The sequence below is a fragment of the Oryza glaberrima genome, chromosome 3, assembly GCF_000147395.1.
Source record: "Oryza glaberrima chromosome 3, OglaRS2, whole genome shotgun sequence".
Taxonomy (NCBI): Eukaryota; Viridiplantae; Streptophyta; class Magnoliopsida; order Poales; family Poaceae; genus Oryza; species Oryza glaberrima.
The window spans coordinates 9,006,516-9,019,118 of NC_068328.1; the positions used below are offsets into that span (position 1 = coordinate 9,006,516).

At 40.7% G+C, this 12,603-nt stretch overlaps 1 protein-coding gene across 1 annotated transcript; it reads left to right on the plus strand.

Annotated features, from left to right (window-relative positions):
* Positions 1-6,038: 6,038 nt before the first annotated feature.
* Positions 6,039-12,379, plus strand: LOC127768779 (kinesin-like protein KIN-5B). The gene is made up of 22 exons (XM_052294426.1): positions 6,039-6,390; positions 6,620-6,746; positions 6,975-7,130; positions 7,211-7,548; positions 7,637-7,775; positions 8,111-8,208; positions 8,304-8,460; positions 8,528-8,597; positions 8,676-8,752; positions 8,832-8,882; positions 8,994-9,105; positions 9,228-9,314; positions 9,403-9,578; positions 9,669-9,830; positions 9,924-10,031; positions 10,099-10,257; positions 10,333-10,416; positions 10,498-10,703; positions 11,010-11,111; positions 11,213-11,322; positions 11,408-11,559; positions 11,823-12,379. The coding sequence occupies exons 1-22, from the start codon at positions 6,170-6,172 to the stop codon at positions 12,036-12,038; spliced, it is 3,108 nt and encodes a 1,035-aa protein (XP_052150386.1). The 5' UTR covers positions 6,039-6,169; the 3' UTR covers positions 12,039-12,379.
* The last annotated feature ends 224 nt before the right edge of the window (positions 12,380-12,603 follow it).

Here is a 12,603-nt window from a genome sequence, read left to right on the forward strand (position 1 = left end):
GATGCAGCACTATCAAGCACCCAATAGTAAATACACTTCCTGGGGCCACTCTTCAATATGCTGATGATACGCTCATCATTTGCCAGGCAGAAGCTTCTCAACTGAGAGCTCTCAAAGCTATTCTAAACTCCTTTGCGCAAGCGACAGGTCTGAAGATAAACTTTACCAAAAGTACCATGGTGACCTTACACACCTCCCCAGAGCATAGTCAAGAGCTGGCAGGCATTCTTCAGTGCAAACTAGAAACTTTTCCTCAGACATACCTGGGTCTACCACTGTCGGCAACTAAGCTTCCCCTTGCCGCTTTTCAACCCCTGATAGCAAAGGTGGATAAATACCTCGCGGGATGGCAAGCCCCTCTCTTAAACTATGCTGGCAGGACAATCCTGGTAAACTCAGTACTTGACTCTCTGCCGACCTATGCGATGGCTGCTCTGTTAATCCCAAAAGGCACCCTAGAGGCCATGGACAAACGTCGACGCGCGTTCTTATGGACGGGAGAGGAATCATGCCATGGCTCAAAATGCCTCATTGCTTGGGATTTGATCTGCAGAAGTAAAAGACACGGTGGCCTTGGAATCAAACACCTTCAGACGCAAAACATATGTCTCCTTGTCAAGATGCTATTCAGGTTGTACTCACAGTCCTCCCCCTGGACCTCCTGGATTTGGAGAGAACATGCGGATTCTCATCTTGGATCTGTTGACCTAGGCCCTCATTGGCGGTCCATGATCGATCTGTTGCCACTTCTCCGATCACAGACCACTATTAAAGTGGGTGATGGAAGACACACAAATTTCTGGCACGATATCTGGATGGATGATCAACCCCTAGCCACAAGATTTCATGCCCTCTACACCCATGCTATCAAGCAGTCTTGCTCTTTGAATGATATTTGTCAAAGGGGCCTATCTCACTCTCTGGTGCCACGACTCTCAACAGAAGCTCAGAGCCAATTGAACATTCTTGAAGCACTACTACAGCAATTGCCACTCGCCCTGTCTCAGGATGAGATAGTCAGTAAAATCAAGTGCAAAAATGGCATCATTTCGTCCTCAGCCCTATACCACCTACAAATGTCAAACTTTCAGACTTGGACACAGTGGGAATACATTTGGGGAAGCAAAGCTCCCCCCAGAATCAAATTCTTTGGCTGGCTCCTAGCTTTCAACCGACTGCCCTCAAGAGTAAATCTACACAAGAAGAAAATCCTCCCCACACCAACCTGTGAGATATGCAGTTCTGCCCCAGAAGACGCTGATCATATCTTCCTTCATTGTCCTCTAGCGTCAGCTTTCTGGACTTTAATCAAGATCACTCCCTCGATCTCAACTTTGTCCATGCTCCAGTCAAATTCTCTGGTTGGTGCCCCGATACACATGAACAATACTTTGTTCCTGCTATGCTGCAGGCGTCTGTGGAATCACAGAAATGAAGTGGTGTTTAAAAATCAGCCTCCATCCATCAGTCGCCTTCTAAAATGCTGCTCTCAGGATGCCAAGCTTTGGGCTCACCGCTTCAAGCAAGCTGATAGATCGATCCTCCCTGCATGGCTATCCATCTTTTCCTCTCCATTAAGTCTGTTGTAAATCTCTTTTATTTTTTCCTTCTTTGCGTTTCTGTTTGTTCGGCCTCTGGCCCTTGTACAGTGTTTATTTGAACTTGGTCTTATTCTAATTCAGGTGAGGAGCTTATCCCCCCCGGTGATTTACCTACAAAAAATGAAACAAAATTTAGGGGCCATTTCTGAATTTGTTGCTTGGAACTGCTCAGCAAAATACACTGAACCCAGCTCCGGCCGGAGTGCTGGGCTTGTCATGCTGTGATCACACACACGCCCTTACTAGCTCTCCCTCTATATAAATCTCATGAACTCTACTCTTCCATTATCTTAAAAATAATAATATACGCAAACAACTCTCTCCTTTGAGACTTTGATCTGATCTGGGCATTTGGACACTATCCATGTCAGTTTCAGTCATCAGAGGAACTGAGGAAGGTTCTCTCGTCTAATCTACTGATCGCAAGTGGGATTAGATTATCACATGTTGCGCTTTTCAGAACGACTAAATTATCAGAAATCAACACGTCTGCTTCTGGTTTCCGCGGCCGAATCAACCCGGGGGGGGGGGGGGGGGGGGGGGGGATGCAGCTCATCGTAGATTCTTCAGGGCAACGACGGCGACAACGCTTCTAAAGTCTGGCAACTCGTCGTTCGTCTGTACCAACACGCCATGACTAGTAGTTGGCTAGTTGCTTACTTAGCTAAGAAATCAATGCGTCCTTAAAAAATATATAAATATGGGTTTAAGAGTGAGCTTAAGTTGGATATTAATTAGTCTGGCAATTTGCATAAAACCACCATGACTTCAGTGGCGAGATTAAGAAATTGCCTTTGATTTGATTTGTTTGCGTTGGTCTTGCTCGCTCTGCGATGAAGGGATTAGAACGGCATTTGACGGATGCAGAATTATTTGGAAATTATAAAGTCAGAAGTTGTGTTAGCTCATCTAGCTGAAAACTGTTGAGCTATATATATTTTTTTTCCCGAAGTTTAATGCAAAGCAGGGATGAGGAAGAAGAGTCACGCTAACAGTGATGTGTGTGTGGTTAATTCCACAAATGATCAAGAGAATCTTGTAGGATTTTCTAAGCATGGCTCAATGGCTGTTCTGCTTTTATTTCAGGAGTTTAAGTCTGTTGTCCTGACCTGTTAAAGATGCAATAACGTGCCTAGCAATTTTGTCTTTCGGAACTCTTCTTCAACATTCAGACATAATTTCTACAATCCGGATCTATTGCACTCTGTAATCTAATCTATATACAGCCATTAAGTGTATCCAGATGAGCAGGAGCCAGCTGACCTGCAACTATATTCAGGTTAGATTGTTAAATCTAACTCAATTTGCAGAATATTCCTGCATTCTGACTTTTGAGAGCAGAATTCTTTAACTATACCAGTTCAGAATGAGAGGATGCATCTGTACAAACCTAAATATTTTCTTTTGCAGATTAGCCAATTAAGAACATATTATGTTCGCTGACCTTCTAGAACGCTGGAACCAGCACCCAGCTGCTGTGAAGTCAAACAATAGACCTTGTAAACAACTCCTGCTTGCTAAGTCAACTAGTATATTCCATGGCCCCATCTTCTCAGCAGCTGACTTGGGCAGTGGCCTGAAGCCCTGAAAACTGGCAACATACATAAACAAACTGGTAACTTTGCAAAGTATAGTTAAAGAATATATTCGGAGGCAACTTTGCAAAGTGTAGCTTCCTTGTACTACCTGGAACTTACAATATGAGCAGCATTATTCAAAGGCAATACGTTTGGAATGCAAAAGTCAACAGAGTTTTTAAACGTACGTTAAAAGTCAAAATGGATTCCAGGCTTGGAGCTGACTTTGATGCTTTACCATGAGTAGTTTCTTCTTCTTCTTTTTTTTTCTTAACCTATAATTTATTGACCGCTTTCATTGACAACGACTGAAGTTAACAAATGCTGCAAGAACGCATCATGCCGAGAGATGGCATCTCTCACTAGTTTCTACTGTCTTTCCAGGGTTTGGTTTGAGCACTGCTATACGTACCAAATTTTTCTTATTAAATTCTAAATAACATTGGTGATTTGGTGTGTCATGTTATGAATGCATTTATATCTTTGATAATCTCTATCTATCAAAATTAAACGGTTGAGATGATTGTTAGTAAAATTTAGTACGTGTAGCAGTGCTCGTTTGGTCTTTATTCTCTTCCAAAGATGTGTGTTTTTTTTCTTTTCTGAAAAGTGAAAACGATGTGTGCGACTGCTGGGCTGCTGGCTGATGTCTCTCCCGGGGCTATGTTTTTCTTTTGCGGACATCAGAAGGCTGAAAATACTTTGAAGCAGACAGTTGATTAACTTTTTGTAGGCTGAAAATCTGATGAGTCATGTAAAAATGAGTCATCAGATTTGTTCTGAGTGCCTACAAAATGGCCACGTTGATTAAAATATTAATTTGCGCCATTTGATTGTGACAGATCCGATTATAAATGTGGAGATCGTCAACATGATCGTGTAAATTATATTTGTAGAAACAGATTATAGTAGCGTACACAGTTTTATTCAACACAGTCCCGTGCAATTAACCGACGGCGAAGGGGTTGGGCCTGGGGGGTGGTCCTCTTCAATTTTATGTTATCAATGGACAGTACATAAAAAGAAAAGCGTGTGTCATCTCTGCACGTAATGAGAAATCTTAGCGCCCAGGACATGTTACAAAGAGATGATAGCGTTTGAAATAGGCTATTCCTTAATTATTATCATGGACTATATACTTGCTATAGGGTCAGATTTAATGTTTCGAGAGATGCACTTGATAGTGCAATAGTAAGGCATGTTTGGTTTCAACACGCTTAGGGCATCTCCAATGTTTATGACCATGAGTAGCATTAAGGTGGGTCCCACTATTCTTATGGTTATTACCACAATGTTTGAAGCAAGAGTAAACTTTAAGATGAATCCCACAATGTACTTTTTTATCAGCCATGCCAATTTTTTATCCTCACATTCATAATATCCTATTATTTTATTGCTTGTGGTCAAGCCATAAGTTTAAAGCTTTCTTTTGCATTTAATGTCTTATGACTTTGTTTCACAATGTATATGGTCACTATAAAATCTTATGGCCTCTTCTTATGGCCACATTGTGGCTGCCCTTATAATTTTTTTTTTAAAAAAAATATTTGGAGGGACGTCTCTCCCTTCAAAACTCCTTTTTTTTTTGGGATTTAATGTTTTGAGAAACTGGCGTAACAAATACTTATTACCTCTGTTCTTAAATACATGTTGTCCTAAAATATGTGCACTTAAATCTAGAAATGTTAAATTATTGATTAATACCATAATTAGGATTTGACATGAGGGAATAGTATTGATATAATCATAATAAAAAGCACGGTATAGTTATAATTTCAATAGCTGTACTCCTTTAAAAATCTCTACTGGTGGTGCCAGTGAATCTGCCATCTTGCTTTTGCAGTATTTTACAAATTATCCCCTCATATTTTCTAATGTAGTCCAATATTTCGGTCAAACAAGTGAATAACCAATAATCAAGTGAGCAAACAAGTGAGACTAGAATATATTTTGCTATGATATATCATGATTTTTTTTCCTCTGTCCATAGCAAAGCTTAAAGCATTTTGCTAGTCTACGATAATAAACATATAGTTAGAAAAGACAGTGATAAAACATATGCATTACATACTATATGTAGATGTTTAAAATGACAGGAAAACGGATGTAGTACTACATAGTAGGTTAGGACAAGTGGTAGTATGATTTATACACTAGAAGAAAAAAAATATAAGAAAATGAATTTTAAGAAGCATTAAGCAAAGTAATCAGTGACAACAATTTAGTGCTTTGAAAAAAGGGCCCTAATTAAATGCTCATCGTCATAAAGAAATGATGTTTGTTCAGTACTAGTATTAAATGCTACTGTACACGCGTCAAAAATATGAATTACCAATTTGTAGCAGTGTATAGTCTGGGAAAGACTGGGATTATTGTCCCCGTTATTTTCCGGTGATGTCACGAAAGCCTCCATAAGGCAACAATGGGCTCTACTGTTTGTGCATTTCTAAATTTTAATATTGTACCGTACTGATATGTAGCATTTTTTTTTCATTGATACTTCAATCATGGAAATAATGACAGAAAAAAAAATCCACACTTTCTCCATTTTCAAATGTTTTTTGAGAGAATCCTCCTTTCCGGTTAAGATTAATCCTTCAAACCTTGGTTATTTGTTTATTTATCCATACCGGGCCTCATCCAACTGGCAAGGCCCATGAGAAGGCCCAAGACGACGACTACTAAACTCGCTCCCTGGAAGCCTTAAATTAAGCTTTGAATCGGGCCATGGCCCACCATCCCGAAAGCCCCGAAGCCTTCCACTCGTACGACGCCACGTGTCCAATCTCTGCCGGCGCGTGTACAACCGGGGCCCACTCACTCTCACTCATCGAGTCGCCCGAATTCAAATTTCTCCGGCACGAGGAAAAGGCGGCCAACTCCATCTCTATCTCCCCAAATCCTCCCCCAAATCGCCGACCAAATCACTCCCCCACCGCCGCAAAAAAGCCACGCGATCTCCCTGCGCCGGCGGCGGCAAAGACCTGCGGCATGGCGCAGACGCCGAACCCTAGCCGGAGGTCGTTGGTGGGGCCGCCGCCGCACCCGTTCCTGACGCCGCGGCCGGAGCGGCGCCAGCTGGAGCTGCGCTGGGCGGACGGGGGCTCGCAGAGCTCCGCGCGCCGCAGCGGGGTCGGGTTAACCGGAGGAGGCGGCGGCGGGAGCGAGATGAAGGACTGCGAGGCCAACGTGCAGGTTGTGCTCCGGTGCAGGTAAGGTGCTCTGGAGTTTGCTCCACCGCTTAGCCGTTAGGCGATATGGCGAATCCTAGTCCGAGAGTTCAAACCGCTTCTACTTGGGAGTTCATCCTATTCGGCAGCTGTGAAAAATACTGAACAGATTGCTGCTAAATACTGGGGGTGGGAGAATGTGTTGTTAACTGTTCATTTGCGCTCGGCTATGGTGTCTCTGATGCGTTTGTCTGAAATGGTGCGCAATCAGGCCACTAAGCGAGGAGGAGCAGAGAGCGAATGTGCAGAGTGCCATCTCTTGCGATGACTTGAAGAGGGAGGTCACTGTGTTGCACAGCCTATTCAAGCAAGCAGACAAGACGTTCACCTTTGATAAGGTAACGCCACTACCGGCCACTCAGTTTCTCTGCTTGTAATGTGGGTTTATTTTTTTCGATGCTTGCAGTAGTGTCAAACAGTTGCCATGTGGTTTGATGGTTGATTTCTAGAGGGTCAGAATCTTATGCATTGTAAAATCTTAACATAATTTCATAATGCTGAATACAGGAGGATTGATATTGTTTCTCATGAACTTTGTTATATGTACGTTGTTGTTTTATCCCCAGGTTTTTGGTCCAAAAGCTCAGCAAAGGTCGATATATGATCGTGCTGTTAAGCCGATCGTTAAAGATGTGGTTGAGGGCTACAATTGTACTGTATTTGCCTTCGGGCAAACTGGAACTGGGAAAACATATACGATGGAGGGAGAGATGAGGCAGAAGGTACTGTACAAATTGAAACTTTGTGAGAAGTGAGAAGTTACATGCAGCAACTAAATTATTTGCCTCATCTAATCTTTTAGGCCAGTGAACTGTCAGCTACTGCTGGTGTCATCCCAAGAGCAGTGCGCGATATCTTCGATATTTTGGAAGAACGAAAGGCTGACTATAGCATGAAGGTAACCTTCTTGGAGCTCTACAATGAAGAAATCACAGATCTGTTGGCCTTAGAGGACCAGAGCAGATTCCCTGAAGATAGACAGAAGAGGGCAATATCTCTCATGGAAGATCGCAAAGGCGGGGCAGTCATCAGAGGCCTTGAAGAGGTCGTTGTCTACAGTGCTAGTGAGATATACAATCTTCTAGAACATGGGTCAGCTAGGAGGCGTACTGCTGACACTGCACTAAATAAGCAAAGCAGGTACATGATTTGTTCACTTCCTTTTTTCCTTACAGTGCCAATAGGGTTGTCAATTGGATACTGACAATGTGCATCTCTGGACCTGCAGCCGATCACATTCTGTCTTTTCTATATACATCCATGTCAAAGAAACAACAGTACGGAATCAGGAACTCCTGAAGTGCGGGAGATTGAACCTTGTAGACTTGGCAGGATCAGAGAATATTGCTCGGTCAGGTGCAAGAGAGGTATCCGGTTCTGTTGCTGACTGATTTGTGATTCTGATTAAATTGTCCTGTCATCACTTACTAGCTTAGTTAATCATTCCCGGTGCATTGTTTGAATAATGGCATTGAAGAACTCTATCCAATTCAGGAATGTCATAGGCCCTCTAATTATCATTGTTGGCTTTCAATAGTATGTTCACATTAAAAATGAAAACACTCTTTTAGTGTTGACTGAGAACTTTGATGTGTCCTATGTTGTTGAAACTGAATATTTTATGTTTCACATTCCATTTTACTGTCATCCTAACGTAGGATGTTAGTCCATTTTGAAATCATGATTTCTAGCATGCTGATAGGGTAGAGCAAGAGAAGCAGGAGAGATGAATAAGAGCTTGTTAACCCTGGGTCGTGTTATTACTGCACTTGTGGAACATTCGGTTCATGTGCCATACAGGTAATACCGCTGTGCTTGTATTAGACTTATAAGCTCATAATCATTTCTGTTAACTGAGGCTGGCGGTAATGCATTTTCTTTCATACACTCACCAGGGACAGTAAGCTCACCAGACTGCTAAGGGAATCTTTAGGTGGAAAAGCCAAAACGTGCATAATAGCTACGGTTTCTCCCTCCATCCATTGCCTAGAAGAAACAGTAGTTACACTTGATTATGCTTATCGTGCTAAAAGCATAAAAAACAAGCCAGAGGTGCTACTTAACTTCTTTCATGCATTGTACTATTTTTATCCATTTTATGGACTCAACTATCTTGCAGGCAAACCAAAAAGTTTGCAAATCTGTAATGCTCAAGGATCTCTACCAGGAAATGGAAAGAATGAAACAAGGTTATCTTCAATTTTCTTGTTTTCCTTTTGTTACTCACATTATTACAGGATCTCAAGTGTATATCACTAAATTATCAGATGTAAAAGCTGCAAGGGAAAAGAATGGGATTTATATTCCTCAGGAAAGGTTTGCTCTTGAGGAGGCAGAGAAAAAGGTATAATACTTCAGATTTTATATGGAACCTCTGTGTAAATGTTTCATGTTTGTTTAATTATTTTAACTATTTCTTGCAGACAATGAGGGATAAAATAGAATATTTGGAAACTCAGAATAAAGAGTTGAAGGTGAGGACTGAAGCATTTGAAGAACTTCCTTTTTTTTTCTGGGAAAGAATGTCCCTCTTGTGGATGTATGCCTTTTAAGATCTTCACATTTTTCTCAATGTGCATGTCTAGATGAATATCGAAAGTTGCAAGAAGGAATATCTTGATCTTGAAGAAGCTCATTCTAGGGCTAACATTTCGCTCAAGGAAAAGGAGTTCATAATATCAAACTTACTGCATGCTGGTAATTGTTTGAAATCTTAAGTAACCATGTATTTTTTTTGCTTGAAGATCTTAATACTTGAATACGCAAAGATTTATGTTAAAATGTTTTGATTCTTGAATCTTCTCCATATCACTGGATAGAGCAATCAATTGTTGAACGTGCAAAGGATATACGCGGTGCCTTGGAGAATGCATCTGGGGATATCTCTGCTCTTGTAGATAAACTTGGTAAACACAGTCTCACTCTCACCTACTCTCCGTTTTTTTTTTAAACTTGTACTGACCGTGCTCGGTACTTTTGACAAAATACTAATAGGAAGGCAATCCAACACTGAAGCTGAAAATAAAGGGCTGCTATTTGATTTCCGGTCTCAATTGGATCACGGTCTTGACCTTCTGCACGACACAGTTGTTGGATGTGTTTGCGAACAACGTCAGTTTTTGGAATCTATGAATGAACAAAACAAAATATACTTCTCAGCAAAATCTGAGGTATGACTACTAAAATACTCAATTTATTTATTATTCAGTTCATCCCTCTCCTAGAACACTGAAATACCCTCATTACGCAACTGCTTCCAGTCAACGAGCCAATTGGAGAGAAGAATAGCAAAAGCCAAAGATATATATGCCTCTGGAGTTCAGTGCATGAATCAGCTTGCTAATACTCTACACCAGCGTTCTATTGCACACTCTGAGCAGATGGGTCTAAACATATTGTCTCATGCAACAAGAGCTGCCAATGTAAAGAATAATAGCACTTCCAGTTTTAATTATGATCTGACAAAAGTAATCAAAGTACTGTGCAGTATATAATTACGTTTTGTTTTGTTGCAGTTTCTAGCAGTGATGGTTTCAGAGGCTGAGCAAGTATCAAATGACGTTTTTAAGTCTATTTCTGAACTCAAGGAACTATTAGCTTTTTCCGCTGATCAGCAAGAAGTAGTAAGTCTCTATTGTCCTTGAAATACTTGCAAGAAGATGCAACTCATCCTGAAAACTTTCCTTGCAGATGTTGAAAAGAGATCTTGTATCAGCACAAGTCATGTCCAAGACATCGATTGATTTCTTTGAAGATATCAGGGGTCATGCGTCTAGGCTTATCGAACATATGGAGCAAAGCCAAGCAGAAAGCTCGTCCCAGCTCCTTAAATTCGAGGAGGATTTTAAGGTGATTGATTTGGTGTATGCAATGATAAAGTTCATTTATGTATTGTGTCGCTGATGATATCCTTCATTCTGATAGGAACTCTCTGTTCGAGAAGAGCAGGCTGCTCTTGATAAGATTGCTGGAATTTTAGCGGGCTTGACAGCCAAGAAATCTACAATGGTCAGCTTATCTATAGCCTGAGCAAATCCGTTATCCAAGTCTCACTCTATATCTTTGGAATAACAAGGTTCCCTTTATCAGGTATTGGACTGTGTAGGACAGCTGAACGGGAAATGCAGAGAAGAGCAGAAACATCTTAAATTGCAAATTTCCAACCTACAAAAGGTTTCAGACAGCGGAGGAAAGGAGGCCGCAGCCTATGCTGCAAAGGTAGAGAGCCAGTTCAGTGAGGATAAGTTATCACATTGTAAAATTAAAGATCAAATGGAAGACATCTTGCAGCAAAGGTACCAGTCTCACTTGCCTACCTCCTTTCTGGAATAAGTTCATTTTTTGGCCTCTCTCATTTGTCCCAAAATAAGTTCATTTTATATCGGAATTTGTGAAAGCAAATGATAAATGCATTGGAACATAAAGTGGGGAATGATTGCATGGAGATTTGATAAAGTTGGGGTATTTTAGTATTTTTGGTTTTGCATTGGTATGTGTAGGATGGGTGAAAACTGAACTTATTTTGGGATGGATGGAATACTTCCTTGTAAAATGCTTCTACTGCCACTTTTATTATGCTAAACGGGCATTGTTGACTGCAGCTTGAAGAAAACTGTACATTCTGTTTCTTACTGGTCACATACCGAAACATCTTTAGAACATCTGAATAAGATCTCAGTGGTGGAAGCTGATGATTTTATTGAGTAAGTTGTCACCTCTTTAAAGAAGTAACCATCATGGGTGATCTGATAGCCTTTCAGTTAAAAGCCTTTTCTGGCTTCACTTACTATTTTCTTTCATGCAGAGAAACAAGAAAAGAAAATGAAAGCATATTACAGAAGATGCTGATTGTTTCTACACAGAATGATGCAAAGTTTGCCGCCATTACATCTGACATGTTGACTGCTGTCAAGGGTAATACATCCACCTGACTACCTGGATTACATAATTATTTTACAAGGATGGGTTTTTTCTTGACATAGTGCATGCTCATTTCCAGATTCTCACTTGCGCGATAGTGAAAGTAGAATGAGAATAGAAACTGTGTTTGCCACTTCCTCAGACCATTTGGAAATGTTAGACACAAAACACAGTCAAGGCACCGAATCTATAAGAAGCATGACAGCCAAATGTCTTGAAAGGGATTATAAGGTAAGCTATTGCTCTTCTCAGTGCAGTTTGGACTATAATTGAAAGGGCATTCTTTTACCATTTATGATTATAGAAGATAACAGAAAGGCTACAAACCATATTTTAAGCCTGTATCAACCATAACAAAATTGTATTCATCTGGGATATACAATTTTTCAATGCTTTTAGAGGACTAAGGCAAATCCCTAAATGCAATGACTATCATATCATCCTTAATTATCATATCTAATGACCATTCATCACTAATGCTGGCCACCTAACAGGCGAATAGTCCAGTTCGGCGTCGTCCAGGGGAGCTAATGACTAATGCGTACAGTTTAGAATCAATCGAGCAATTGAGAACCCCTGTACCAGATTTGGTGGTGAAATTCAGATCAGAGAACAATTTGGATGAAGTGGACAAAGGAAAGCGATATGTGGATCAAGGGACACGTACTCCTAGAAGTCCTCTCATGCCAGTCAATCACTATAACAAGTGATAAGGAAAAACAAATTGTAAAATTACTCAATTGTTGTAAAGATGGCAAGATCTCTTGCCCATTATCACCCTCTTAATTTTGCGTGTATCAGCAATCAGATTCTGTATGCAGTTGTTTCCGATCTTAGGAATGTGGATGCCAAACAATCGATATGATATGATGTAAAAACCAACCTCTTGTTGGTGCTGTATTGCTTTCCAAGGTTTTATGCAGTCGAATTTATCAGTAATGGTTTTTGTATAGATATGTATGGAATCTTTGACTCTATCCTGACTTACATGGTAACTCCGATTGGGTGATTGCTAATAAGGTTGCAAGTATGGTAAGCTTTAAAGGGAGTATATATGCATTCCTTCTGCAAATTTGCCCTTTCCATTCGTTGATATGTATAAAGCCGAATTGCTCCCTTCTCATTTGTTGATACCTGCCGTAATGCTGAATCGACCAACCTTCTGATCAGTAGTTTCATGTCACCTGTCCATATCAGCGACTAAGAGGCAACAGGAGAAGGCAAAGAGGAGAACAGCAAGAGTATACTGAGAAGGTGGAGAGAACAATACTCAGA